The sequence below is a fragment of the Xiphophorus maculatus genome, chromosome 7, assembly GCF_002775205.1.
Source record: "Xiphophorus maculatus strain JP 163 A chromosome 7, X_maculatus-5.0-male, whole genome shotgun sequence".
NCBI lineage: Eukaryota > Metazoa > Chordata > Actinopteri > Cyprinodontiformes > Poeciliidae > Xiphophorus > Xiphophorus maculatus.
Window position 1 is genome coordinate 15,333,981 of NC_036449.1, and position 15,053 is coordinate 15,349,033.

At 37.0% G+C, this 15,053-nt stretch overlaps 1 protein-coding gene across 3 annotated transcripts in view; it reads right to left on the minus strand.

Annotated features, from left to right (window-relative positions):
* Nucleotides 1-15,053, minus strand: part of uggt2 (UDP-glucose glycoprotein glucosyltransferase 2) — a 44,137-nt gene that overhangs the window by 2,143 nt on the left and 26,941 nt on the right. Inside the window, exons 31-39 of one of the 3 annotated variants that reach the window (XM_023336985.1) lie at nt 12,469-12,553; nt 12,230-12,312; nt 11,901-11,924; nt 6,684-6,788; nt 6,509-6,593; nt 5,332-5,514; nt 4,966-5,126; nt 1,270-1,384; nt 1,046-1,162 (exon numbers count right to left, since the gene is read on the minus strand). In XM_023336985.1, coding sequence (XP_023192753.1) covers nt 1,046-1,162; nt 1,270-1,384; nt 4,966-5,126; nt 5,332-5,514; nt 6,509-6,593; nt 6,684-6,788; nt 11,901-11,924; nt 12,230-12,312; nt 12,469-12,553 — 958 coding nt within the window. Of the gene's footprint in view, nt 1-1,045; nt 1,163-1,269; nt 1,385-4,965; nt 5,127-5,331; nt 5,515-6,508; nt 6,594-6,683; nt 6,789-11,900; nt 11,925-12,044; nt 12,088-12,229; nt 12,313-12,468; nt 12,554-15,053 lie in introns of those variants that run through there. The other 2 variants (XM_023336984.1, XM_023336986.1) reach the window with 2 other exon arrangements.

The window sequence follows — 15,053 nt, forward strand, 5'->3', positions numbered from 1 at the left end:
TGGCACTTTGTCCGTACAAGTCGGCTCCCCAATCCCAGGGCAGTCTGCGACAGGCATTTGCACCTAATTTGATTTCCAATTTGGTTAAAAGGACATTACGCCCGGTCTTGTGTCTGAGTTACCAAGTGGTGACCTACACCGCAGTGAGACAATGCTTCCTATTTCAGTCTGCTGGAGCACATCCAGTAATTCTCCAAATTAGTTTAGGACACTGCAGGATTGCCTGGTTGCCTGCTAAATGCCAAGTGCCTTGTGGACATTAGTGGATGGGAATACACTCAAACATTATAGTGCCTCAGCAGATGCAATGCACTGCAACATAAAAGGTAAAAAGGACTTTGTAGAAAAAGTCAAAGAAACAGACTAAATCTGATTAAAGAAATAGAAAATCCAGAGTTAACTTTAAGAATTTACCTGTTTATTGCATGAATGAACATCTAGTATATAAATATGTGTATTTTTTAAATTAGTACACAGATAATTTACAAGAGATGTAAAAAGTCAAATTGCATCACAATGCATTGGTTAAGGTTATAAATGAATTGCATCTTTTTATGCAGGTATGACCCATTAAAGTCTGTATGTTTACTGGATGTTGTGTGAACTCAGACATTTGGGAACCCAAAGCATTTCTCGTGTTTTTGTTGGGTTCAATTTTATTGCTTCAGTAGTGAATAAATGCATGTAAAATACTTTCTTACTATGCTTTTTTTTGGTCTATAACAGTAAAATAAGTGGAGTTTCTTCATGCCTCCTCCTCTCAGCGCTCTCGGATTAAATCAGATTTAGGACGATGAATATCTTATTTTATTAGGGTTACATTTGAATGAATCATCAGAGACTTTTAAGGAAGAACAACTTCGTGAATAATCCTTTTAACTAATTATTTCAATATTGACCAAAATGATCAGGCTCTTTATGTTTTATATGGTCAAGCTGCCTTAGGTAAAGGTCAGAAATAAATATCAAAATTATATGTTTATCAACAAAAAGTTAAAGACCACAGGGATTAATACACTTTAAATGTTAAGGCTCCAGGACTCACCAGGTCGATAGTCTTAGCTGTAACTTTAGAGGCATCATCACACCATGTCTCGCACCACAGCCACTCCTGAGGAAGTGACTTAATGGCCACCTGATGAATCATGTTATTAGGAAGGTCCTAAAAAATGACAAAGCAAATAAATGATTAAATCTTTTATAAACACAAATTCATATGAATAACCAGTTACTTATTATTTATTGAATTTCATGGATGAGTTTGTGTACCTGGTCCAGGTTTGACAGACTGTTTGGGTCCTGGCTTAAAGCTTGATACTGACCCCTCAGTCTGTCTCCAGCTGCAATTTTACGGAATTTCTTTAAATCCACCACATAGAGCGCGCTGGGAGAATCAGCAAAGGAAAAAGATAAGCCAGGGTCACGTCTCTGCATTTTGCTGTTATATTCAATGAATTAAAATAAATGCTCAATTGAGGCTGGCATCTCTCCACAAAAAATGTGTGTTCTATTGGTTTGATGTAATAATATAATCTTAAATTTAGTGTAACAACCTATGTGTTTCACATGGTGACATGACTATGTCTCAACTTTGTTTAGGACACTGTTTCATAGAAAACTAACACTGCGCATCACTTTGAGCACACAATCCCCACAGTGAAACATCTTGGTGGCAGCATCATGCTGAGGGAATGCTTTACTTCAGCAGGGTTTAGGGAAACTAGCCAGAGTTGACGGGAAAAGATAAACTTTATAGCACTTTTGCAAACAACTCCGTGTTAGAACACAAATACAATACAAAAACCAACTCAACATCACTAAACACACAAAGCAAATTACTGATTGTATTTTTCTTGAACTGGTAAAAAAAAAAAAAACACACATTTTAATGAAATAAAACAAACAGAAGACAACAACTAGATGTATACTTTGTATATTCAGATATCTTTTTTTTTTACTTTGAACTCAGACTTTCTTTTTAAATGTTTTCTTTTGCAATCAAGAAATGTGTGCATTTTCAGATCAGCCAATATGAATTAATTTTAATTGATCATACAGATGAATTATTAATGCAGATATGGCATCTGGGGTGAGACGATAGAACCTTGTAGGCAGTGTTTGCTAGCCTGCTGACGTCCTGCAGCTCGGTTTTTCTTTGTCACTGACTTGGCCTCAGAAAATATTGTCCAATTCGGCCAAGTTTATCAGCCCCACTCATCTCTCTCTCCTTTTTTTGGGCATGCTGGCTAATTTAACCTGCTTCTCTTTATTCCTTTCAAATAACCAGGGGCCGCTCGTACTTCCCCTTAGTATGCAAGATATCAAACTGACCCAGTCTAACGTTTCACTGCGTACCTGTGGCTGCGAAGGCAGCAGCACTGCTATGCCTTATGGGGCAAAAATATATTCCGACCACCGGGCAGTTCACCCTGATACAGACCAGCCGTTCGTAAAACCTCCCGAACCTCCTGATGGCCACACACTTAACACATTTCAAGACATGTTGCCGATACCAGTCCCAGCATCTACCACTATTCTAATTTAGCGTCGCAGATTCTCAGCTTGAGAAATATGCAATAATCCAACTTATTGCTCTGTTCATCACTACAACAACAAATGAAGTTGTACAGTTATGATGCCATAAACAAAATGAAGCCCTGCCTCTAGAAACAGTTTGCATTAAATCGACGATGCAGAAAATGTACAATTTTTTTTTCCTTTTATTTCCCTTTAACATCGGTAACTCTAGTTTCTTTAAACAAGTATCAGGAGATAGACTAGCCTTATATGAATAATCAAAGATAACTGCCTAAAAGAAATATTTGCAATTCGATTGCCTAAATAGTGTAAATACATATTTTAAAGGATTAAATTAATATTTTAAAAGCACAAATGTGCAGCCACTAACCTGTTGTCTCCTGTCTTAATAATGTCCTGCTTTCTCTGAAAATGTAATTTGTATTTTGCACAGATCTTCATTTTGGCAACATCTAGCTGAGAGAGGTAGCTGCAAATGTGTGAAGTTTGTCTCAAAGGAGACATCAGACTCCTGTTTTTTATGGGTACAGAGGCTGTGGAGAGCAAACAGCATAAACACTGCAGGCTGATAACCGCTATCATGGTACCGATTATCTCTGATTGGAGTTCTTGGTTTTGTCACACCAGCCAACATATACAAAAAAAATCTGAGTGTTTCGTACTCTCTCTCGTCTGCAATTATGTGCAGGACACATGCAGCTCAGGATTAAGATATTTTGCGTCTGAAAGATGCAGAGAAATGATTGTTTTTTTTCTGCTGCCTTGTGGTGGTGAAGCAGAGACTTAATTTGTCTCAGTTCATCCACTGTCTGCCAGCTGATTTCCCTTCAATGTGACACAGGAAGATGGAAAAAACCGCACACTCTGTCAAGAGTATCTAATAAAGATTATGATTGATGAGTTCAAATATTAATCATACATTTTTTTCCTCAATATTTAATTAAAAAATATTTAATTTATTGTATATTTTCTCCCATTCACACATCAGCAAAGTCATACATAAAGAATTAAGCATACGCATACAGTGTATGTCCTCACAGATAATTGAATTTTGCACCTTGACCACAAGCTCTTGAGATAATTCTAGTAAAATCTACAAATATTTAGCATTGCTGAAGTCAAAACCTTCCAGAAACAACTTTTTTCCCCCTCTTTTATCTATTACAAAACCAGTTTTGATGTGTGCTTGAGATCCCTGTCCTATGTGTTCCTATGGGACAGGGATGATCAGGAGTAGTCCAGGAATCAGCTTAACATGAAGTGGAAACTGTTGCAGCAGTAGCATCACTGTGCACAATAAAACAAGCTATGCTAATCTATAAGACAAACAGAGGGATGACATTGATAAAGAAGACCCTGCTCCGTGAACACAACAGTGAAGCAACTAAAATTTGCATTTGCTCAGATGCTTAGACTGACAAGACTAAATCAGCGTTTCTTCTTGCAGGGGGGTGGTGCCAATCTCCAGCAGTCTTTGTCCAAGAGGCAGGGTACACCCAGGACAAGTCGCTAGTTCCAAGTCAAAGTCCTTCTCAAAAAAAGGACTGACTATACCAAGAGCCATTAAGGATTAAGGTAAGGAATCATGGTGGCAGAATTGTGCTGTTGGGGTAATTTGCTGTCAGGAGTATCGGAGAAGCGAACAAAATGTAGTGAAAAACGAGAACTTCTAAGTCCACCTCAAATCATCAGTCACTTGAGTTGAAACGGTGTTCCCACCGGCCAATGTTCTTTAACACACATCCACAGCAAAACGGGGAAAAAAAGGTGGTAATGAGCCTTTGCAAACCTAATATGAAAAAAGTGTGTGTAAATATCTGACCCTGTGTGCACACCCCTACAGTGTGGATTAGAGCAAATGACTATACATTCAAACTACAATCAAGCATCTAAAACAGTGGTCCCCAAACTACGGCCCGCGGGCCAGATGCGGCCCGCCTCCACATTTTGTCCGGCCCCCTGAACAATACCAGAGTATTTTCATATATGTGCATTTTTATTTGATAAGTTGGACTTTTGCAATAAAATAAATGTTCCTTAGTAATGAACTTTATTTATTATTAACTACTAGTTAGTAACTATTTTATACATGCATATAATTGACCCTAACCCTTTTTTTTATGTGGAGAACCCAGTGTTATTTGGTTATTATTTATTTCATAAATAGTGTTATTTCCTGACTTTTGTTCTCTGAAGAATCCAGAAAAGGTTATTTGATTGTGCTTTCTGAAAAACAATACATTTTTATGTTTAGCACTCTTACAATCGTCACACTTTTTCTGTTACAAACTGACCCCGGCCCCCCCATCAGAGAAGGGACAAGTTATGTGGCCCTCACAGGAGAAAGTTTGGGGACCCCTGATCTAAAACATCAGATGTCCAGGAGATTTGCTGCAGTCCATTTAACTTTTAACATTTAACATTTACCTGATGTGATATTTCCTCTGTCCAAGATGTGAGGCCCAGTACCCGCTCTTCCAAAAGCGATACCCCTCCATTTCTCTGCGACTGTCACAAAACGGTGTGTAGCCATAGGGAGCTCCCTGTAAGTCCAAGTCCCTCAACTCTTTTAAATCAGCCCGAACGATCTGTGTGTGTGTGTGTGTGTTGAAGAGAAAGAGAGAGAGAGAGAGGGAGAAAGAAAGCAAAAACTCTGGTAAGTACAGAAAAGACTGATGACACTTGAGAGAGTTTCAAAATCTCATCAAATCTTCACACCAGCAGTGAGACTCATACAAAACGAGTCAAGCTTTAAATCACACAGTGCTGTAAAACTCTTACAAAAGTCCATACCTGGTCGGCGTCTACAAAAATGATCTTGTCCACAGCTAAAGGGAACAGAACATCCAGGAAGAGGATCTTGTATCCCCAGATAATGCGCTGTTTCTCCGTCTGCTGGTGGAGCCAGCGGGGCCACTTGTACTGCACTAACTCATACTGAAAGCCATACGACTTGGCCATGTGAGAAATGGTCTCCTACCAAAGACCAAAAGGATATAGAAGAGGTTAAAAGATTTCTCCACACGGTGTATTTTCTATTTAGAACATATCAGACTTTCTACACATTTTCTTGTTTGGAATTCCATTCTTTTTCAGTTTGATAACTTTTGTTACAGGGTCTGAATTAAAAAAAACATCCTAGTTGGGTTTTTTCATTTATGTGCTCCAAAAACCATTAAAAAGCACAATCCTGAAGTTGGCATTATATTGGTAAAGGGATATTTATTTGTTTTAACTTGTAACTATTTCCCCATGTTTCATGTGATGTGTTATGTCCAGTGATGTGTACAAGGGGATGAATAAGGGGAGGGAGGGAAGTGTGTCATATATGTTATATGTCTGTAAGCTGTGGGTGTGAGAAATGTTATTTATATTTTATTAGTTCATCCTTAATATGTTTCTGAATATTGTAGATGTGCTGTGGTATATCAAAGATAAAAAAAAATCCAATTTAAAAAGAACCTAAAACAAATAGTTTTTTTATTCTTCAATATATTTTTTAGAAATTTTGAATTTGTTTTCCATGTAGTCAATAAAATGATTGAAAACCCAAGCTTTTTTCTACATGCCATTTTCCATGGTGTAATTTCTCGATGTTTTCATCAGTACATAACCATTATGTTGTCAGGTTTTATTATTTACATGTTTTCAAAATCAGCTAAATATCTGAATGCGGATCACCAATCAGAGCCAATCAACTAATAATTGGCTAATTCCGAACTCTGATTTCTTTGTAGACATGCATATGTGCTGTAGTAAATCAAAGATAAAATGCCATTTAAAATAATAAATCTAAAATGGTTGTTCTTTATGTTGTTCTTCAGATAATGAAATAAGTAATAAAGTCTGAAAATGCTAGCACTTTTCCACTCTTTTTGAAAATATTTTTTCCACTCTTTAAAAATATGAAAAACACTTATTTTCTGGACATTTCTCCAAATAAAACAATGATATAGCAAAAACCTAATACCTTGAAAGAAGGTGAGAGGTAGTTTTTAAGGAACCAGAACTTGACAGGTGTGTTTGTATGCCGAAGAACAGACAACATCATTATTCTGAAAGAGAGGTGGGATATGACAAGATTAACTTTCAGGATCAGACAAAATGTAATTCACAGTGCAGAGCTTGAAAGGGAAGAAACTGACCTCAGAAATCGCTCGTACAGATGACCGGAGGCCACAGAAAATACGTTAAGAATATCTTCCTTTTTCTTCTCTCCTTCATCCTTCTTTGAGCCACCACCTGTGATGCTGCAGATGAAACCAGAATACGTGAGTCGGCGGCGATATGATTCATGATGACTTTTCATATGGAGGCAACAAATCAAAACTTCTGCTGTAGCAACCATGCTTTCATAAAGCCAGCGGAAATTATTGTTATAAAAGGCAGAAGAAACAATTTTAAAACAAATCATGCAGCACTGAGCAGCTGATGTGTTTTCTTGAAATAAAATAAAAATAATGAGGGTGGAAGTGGTGTGGAAGTCAACAAATCCGACATGATTTGAGACATTTCAACTCCCGCTGATACTCATCTAGCACGCTGAAATTAGTTGTTGAAACAGTTTCTGAAAACACACATATATTCCTATGTTTATATCTTCTTATAAAATAGAAAAAGAAAAACATGCATGCAATGAGTCAACAAAAAATTATTGGTATGGGGGTTTACATAGAGCCAAATTTGTTAAACACCTCTTTGTGTTATAGGAGCTTCTACTTGTCTCCGCCACACCAGGAAAAATGCATTATCTTCCATTCTAGTTAATTAGATTAGGACCATCAGTGTCTCTCGAGCCTTATACATGCAGTTCTCTCTTTACCATAGTGTACCAACGTTATACTTATAGTGTACAAATTCAAGACTACTTTTTGCTGAGGAGAGACTGATCCTTTGTGACATACAAGAGTTGTGAGTAAATTTAGAGCAATCTACTTTTAATTTATTTTCATCTGTTTAAAGTCTTGGAGTATTTATATATTTTAAGGAAAATCATGTATGGAAAAGTCCAGAACACAATTGAACATCTTACAGAACCTCCTTGATCAGAAATAGGTTGAAGTATTTACATCTTGCTTGGTAAACTGGGACTATCTTTTGTCATTTGGCAAATATAAATCATCTATTAATCAGATGAGGGATTCCTCAAAGCTCCCTCCTAGAGTCACTATTTCAGATTATAGAGCGATACATCTCTTATTACATCTATACTGATGACATGCAAATTTATTGAACTAAAAACATAAGTAAATGATTTTGGTTCCAGAAATGCAAGGTTATAAATAAGCACTTCACTTGATCACATAAGTTGAAAGTCACAGCGCATACACCTACGGGTCTAAATTGGAACATCTACAAAGTCAATTACTAGATCACTCAACTACCAGCCTTTAGAGTTACCTGTCAAATTAGGACTGGAAAAGTGGTACCTAACTTTATATTCAGTAAGTTGTATGATTGTTATTGGCATACATGAAAAAATAATAATTTAGCTGCCGGTCTTCCGAAATCCTGCTTCCAGAGTCCTGACCAATACTAAGAAAATTAAATATATCAGACCAGGTTTTAAATTTTTGCACCGGCTCCTCAACTCTGAACTAAACTATGTGAAAACTTGAGATATTCAGAAACTGTTTAGTCCTTTAAATTCAGTAAACAAAACAATGTTTTCCATACAGACCGAAGATTAATTAATCAGTTAAGTTTGATCATGTTTTAGCTACCTGTTTGTTAGAAATGTATATCTTATTTCCAAATGAGGCTCATTTTTTTCTACAATTTAATTAATGTCTTTCATACAATTTCCCTAATGTTTGCTTTGTTATTTTCCTGTAAAACCCTTTGTATTGCTCTATGGATGAATGTTGCTATAATTAATTTGATCTGCCTAGTAAATTTCTGGAAAACCTTATTAATTTTGGTCTACTCTTCTTTACAACATTCCTTCAGTTAAATTAGGTTTGCAGACATTTCTTCATGCACAATTCTCTTAAGGCCCTACCACAGCATTTCAACGAAGGTAAGGTCAATACTGTAACTGGACTATTGCAGGATTTCTGTTATTCTGTTGTAGATTGGCTGCTGTGGTGATGATGTCTTCATTTTGACCAAGTATTTACAAATGGACTCTTGTTTGACTCTAGGATGCTTTGGTGTGCGAAACAGTGTATGGTCTACTTAATGGCTGCAAGGTGGTCAAGGACTTAACCTTATTTTTTATAAGGTTGTGGTGACATGGTGATTTACGTTACGGTTAGATATCTGTAGTCATTTCTCATCTCCCTAAAGGACATTGTTTTAAAAGTCTTGTGGCATTGCAAACCTAAGTTGTGCTAATATGTACTTTTAAGGGTGGACAGTTTCTTTTGAAAATCATCATATAGTTCTTTTTTTATTATACCGATATTTTAAAATATAAGATGCTTACTAGAGGTTTAGAAGGACCTCTCAGGTTTTTTAGAATAACTAGTTGTTTAAAACCATTTGTAATGTCTTCCTTTGGCATTGTGTTAGTATACACCAATCCATCAACTGGGTGAAAACCCAGCTGTTTTTGAGGTGGTTGCACTGGCAGGTGATTAGTTGAGTACTTTAATTAGCAGTGCATGGCTGCTACTTACACTCTTAAATCCTAAAGAAGCAGCAAGGATGTACTTTGTTTCAAGAACTGTCAATACACTCAATGAGACCTTATTTTTCTGTGTCTGTATATTTCACCTGAGCCGATTATAAATACAAGTGTAAAGTGACATTTTCTTTTCAATACACTTGGAATTGATTATATCAGGACTGCTGTAAAAACAAAGTTTTACCGGGAGATCTGACAAGTCATTGACTTTTTAAACACATTTAAAAAGTCCCGACTGCTCAAAGAAATTATTTCAATTAAATGTGATGCAGTGCCTTTGGGACAATTTTATTGAATCATTTTGGTTGAATTAGACTGATAATCTGATGCAGAACAGATAATGAAGTGATTAAAAAAGGAAAAGGGTCTAAATTGCACGGATTTCTTTAAAGAACTGACGGAAGTGTGCGCGAGTCCAGCACAATTAATTGCATAGCTGATGTATCAGCAAATTTTATAGTGGATTGTTAAAGTCGTTTATCAGGCAAAAATGTGATGCTTGCAGTTTTTCAAATGTGAAGATAGACCGGAACAGAACAATTTTACAGAGTAATATCGATGTGAACTCAATAGTTAAATGCATTAAAAAAAGATTAAAAGGGATGCCTGGGAGCATTATCTTAAACTGACTTGCACAGAACAACCAAGCATTTCAACAGGAAATGGGAAGAAAAAAACTTTGACCATCTTGTAGCCGATGATAGCCACACGGTGAGTCTATAGATCACTTTTAGGTTGGAAAATAGACTAAAACGTGTTGTGTAAGATAACAGCAGTCTGAAGTAAAATCTAGAGGACACTTTCAAACTAGTGAACACATTAACGTGTCCTTAAAGAGCAACGGCTCATGATTCAAGGCACATTTAGCGGACAGAAATCAGGACTTGTGCTGGAGGCTAGATGTGTCTGCAGTCAGGCCGAGTGTCCTTGTCTGTAACAGACTGCTGATGAGGGAAGGGGTGTCTCTCCCACACTCAATCACAACCACGGCTTCAGCCCCGAGGCTCCAAGAAGACACCAGGGAAAATGTAGGGAGGGGTGGGAGAACAGTGTCCTCTAAAACCAGTTTCCTGACACCAACGTTATGCAAGTTATTTCAACATAAACTCTGCAATAGTTTAGAATAATGAACAACTTTTATACATTTGCTAATATAATGAGAATTTTACTACCATTATTCTTCAAAATTTGCTTCTCTACAGAGACACACTTGGTCTCTCTTCAGCTGAACAGTTGGCTAAGCCACCACACATCAGTGGGGTCTCACGATGTCAATGGCCTAAGATGAATAAGCCAGCCATTATGAAGGGACTTCAGCCCAACAATGGGGTCCCACAGATAAGCAGATTTAGAGGGTCAGGTGAGAGCCTGTTTGGCTGAATCACCCGAGATAATCTGGACCACAGAGCTCTGGCTAAATCCACAACTGTGGTCAACACCAGCTGGGCACAACATCCCTTTCTCCAACACTGCAAACAAGCAACAAAATCTATCTGCAATATGTGTTCAAATATTTACTCTGAAATTACAAAGTACTGATACCCCCTACAATTTTCTAAAACTATAAGAAATGTGCAACAAAAACAATTAAAAGTGTTTGCTTATACTCAGCATAGATTAAATTAATAGTTAAATAATACTTCATGTGCCTTCCAAAACTATTCATACCCCAGAAATTATTTATATTTTGCCAAGTTAAAAACTTCAATGCACTTTATCTGACTTTAAACAGACCATAGCTGCACAATATGTTAAATCAAAGTTGTCGTCACAATGTCAATGAGTGCAATACTGGAAATGCAAAGGACTGTTTGGTGCAATATTTGGTCAAATACTATATTTCAAGGGTTAAGTTTATGGCTGCTCAGTTGGACAGATTCCTTTTACACTATGTTTATGAAGGGCTGGGATAGTGAAACACAAGGAGAGTGGTGGAGACATTGAGTTAAGGTAAAGAAAGACAAGAATCTGAAAAATGTGGATTAATAGTAAAGACATAACCTTAGCCATTTTAAGATAATACAAAAAGTAGTAGCTACATAAAACTGAAGCTGGATGAAGAGGATACATGGTTTCCAATTTTTTACTAATAAAAACTCTGACAAGTGTGATGTGCATTTGTATTCAGCCTGTTTTACTCAGTAAAATCCAGTGTTGCTTTAGAATTTGCCTTCATGTAAATTAATCTCAATATAAATACAGATATATATATATTTTTTTAATGAAGGTTCATTACCGTATATTAGTCAACAAACAGCTTCACACAGATCAAGGAACACAGCAGACATGTTCGAGATTAAAATATGGAGTTTAAAGCAAAGTGAAGATATAAAATAACCTCCCAAGCTCACTGACCACCGTTCAATCCATCATTTGAAAATGGAGTACGGCAGATCTCCAATCCTAACAAGACTTAGCTATGCGTGTAAACTGACAGGCCTTAAAAAAGCCTTAAACAGAGAAGCAGTCAAGAGTGTGATTGTAACTCTAAAAGAGCGATCCATCTTTCAGGTAGAGGATTTTGGCCTTTATGGAAGAGTAATAAGGCAAAAGTGATTATTGAAATAAAGCTATAATGAGTCCTTTAATTGAAGCCACAAGAAACTGAATTAATGCAACTCATCACAATGTTTAGTAGAGTGGCACATAAAAATGAAAGCAACACATAAACTTGACATGTTAATGAATTTAACAAAGGTTTATGTGTTAAAGGGGTTCCAGCAAGACTGCCTACCTTTTCTCAAAAGTGCTCCAAACACTTCACACAGCAAGCATTAAATAAGGAGACGGGATAACACGGTTAGAAAATGCTGGGAAATCACGCAAATGCACACACATACCTACAGAAGCACATATTTTTTGCAAGACTAGATCTTACAGCATAGTATTGCAGTCTTGATCCAGGGGAAGGGTAAGATCTCCTGAAACCATGTTGTATAATTGACAAACCAAAGCTACATGAGCAAAACTATCAAAGAACTCAGTTTTTTTCCTGCCTGAAAGCTGGACAGAAAGTTTAAAACTAACTAGAGCTTCTCATATTAAAGATGACTTTGAACATACCTTACTATGGAGTCCCATATGCCTTTGCTTTCACTAGTTTCACTCAAAAGGTCTTCATTAATCATCTCTGCTTTTTTTTGCACCTGCAAGTAAACACATAACTATTAGGCTTTCACAGGTTTTTATCAAGCACTGGCTAAAGGTTTTCCAACACTCACAATTTGTGAGCGACAGGAACATTACAGAAAGAAGAGGAGTAGAGAAGTTAAATATAGCACATGTCTAAGAACCTTTCTCACCCTGACTTTGATGATCTTACTGTGGAAGCTGTTTAGCACAACTATTACATCCTCAGCATCAGGTGGGGAATCAGTTCCATCGTGCCTGGAAAGAAAAAAATAAATAAATAATCACAATAATTTACCACTTGTGTTGGTCCTCCAAATCACATAAAAACTCATAAGTTTGTGGTTGCAAAATAACCACTAACCACTGGAAAATTTCAAGGGGTGTGGACAACATAAACTGCAAGGCACTGAAAATTGTGATCAGAAAATCACTTGCTCTTTTACTTTCAGTTACTATTTCAGTCAAATAAAAGAGGTGTTTTCCAAACAGAGACCTACAAATGTAAAGGCATTACATTATGTCAATTTCCATGCGTTAGCCATGGCAACACAGACAGAAAAAAAGCAACACTATAGGCTCTAACAATAAGAGAAAGCACAGTCATTAATGGACAAAGTCCTAACAGACACGGAGAGCACGCACTTAAAGCGGATACTGGACAGCTGCCAGGGTCAAAAACCAGACCATATTCATTACCCTCAATTCTCATTAAGAATCACCTCGCCATTATTTTGCCCATCACTACTTCCCAGCCATGCTGTATATACTGGTAGATTTAATGAGAAAGTCTGTACAGTATTGATTCTGTTACACAGCCTTTCACTGTAATTGTTTTAGGACTGATTTGCCTAGTAGACAATGTATTTCGGCAGACCGAATCAGCAAGGTTTAATGGTGAACCACTGTAGAACAAACCAGAGGTTGAGATGAGCAATTTACTATGATGCACCGCCAGCCATTACAACTCCAAATGCTTACTAAAGGCAAAAAATCTAACCTTATCACTATGATAAATGCCCCCTCCACAGTGGACCTGAGGAAAATCCCTCTCCCACATGCTCAAGCGCTGCTTGTGTTTTCCCTCTTCTGTTGTCACCAGTGCAAATCAGCCTTCAGGGCTACTGTTAGAAAGCACCAGAGATCAATCTGTATCCCTGCAATGAGAGGGGGAGAGTTGGTCATCTCATTCATCGCTGTCAAAGCAAGGCGGGGCAGCAACACAGGCTGGAGGAGGAAAATGCACACTCTGGGACTTGGGAACACAGACGCTCCCAATAGGCTCTGATCGGCCACCTAACCAGAGCAGAGTGCCGCTAACCACAAGAATAATGACCCTGCCAAGGTGAAAAATGACATCACCTCTTAGGTTCACCTGGAGGATTGGGGGATAAATCTTGGTTGTCTGATATGATTCCAGAGGAACCGAGGGCTGTATATGCCCTAAATCTTAGGTGAAGTTAGCCAAAGAGGATGATATCGGTGATTGTGAAGACAAACAGGAAGTGCCCCCTCACACATAGCACAGGTCAGAAGTTTACATACTTCCATCATTGGCATCAACATAATTAACTTTCTGCTTTTATTGACGCATTAAAATATTGTACTTTTAGGGAGCATTAAATACACGGCAACTTCAATTAGAGCTGCAAAATTTGGAGAAAATATTAAATTATGATACTACTGCTGAAAATGATATTATCAGTTACAAATGTGTCATAATCACCCTCCATGAGTTTTAGAATCTCAGGCACTAAGGGATGACACCAATTACAGGAAGTTAAGAGTTCATGGATATGTTATACATATGTACCAAATTTCCAAAATATGCATTTCCTCTTATCCAAATATTGTTAGAATTACACATGCATTGGGGACGATAATTCTGTTGATTGTTGTTTTGCATCTATTGTATGCAAGTTTTAACAATCTAAATGTTGATTTTAGGTCAAGCTGAGCTTGACAGCTGAGCTTTGAAAGCTTTTACTTGACACCACTAAACCTAATTCTGATCACTGAGGCCAAATAGTTAGTAATTTGTCTCATCTGACCATTAAACTTTTCTCCAGAAGCTGGTTCAGTTGTCCCCATGAGTACCTGAAAATTTCACTCATGCTAATTGGAGCTCTAGCATCTTCCACGTTCATGAACATTTACAGCTGAAGGTCTGTAACATAAAAAATCTCAACATTTTTATCATTTTTCTTTTTTAGTAAGAGGTGAATGTTTGGAGATAACGTTCCCAACTGATATAGCTGGGGGTTTTTACATGGAAAGTTAAATTTCATGTTAAAAAGGTAAAAGTTTTTAACATAATAAACTTTCATGTTAAAAACACATATGTGTTTTTATGTCAAAAAACACATACAGGCTGCTTGTGGGATATTTAAAGCAGCAGTGTATATTTTAACCTGTGTTGATTAGAAAAAAAAATCTGCCCTAAATTCAGACATTGTGCTTTCAAAAATTTGAATATTGTATCATCAAAGCCTTGAAAAAACTAATTTAATGCATTGTCAGAAGAACAACAATGACATTTACGCAAGTAAGTGAACATTTTCAGACCAGTAGTGAGAAAAGCCACAAACTGACTTATTCCTTCATTTTATTTAAAACAAATGGTTCAGATTCGTTAAATAAACCCAAGAACAGAACAGATTCTATCATTCCGTCCTGGAAACTTGCTCAGTTGCATCCTCACAAAAACAGATTCCACAGTCTGAGGAGGAAGGCATGAAGGTGACCATCTGCATCATCT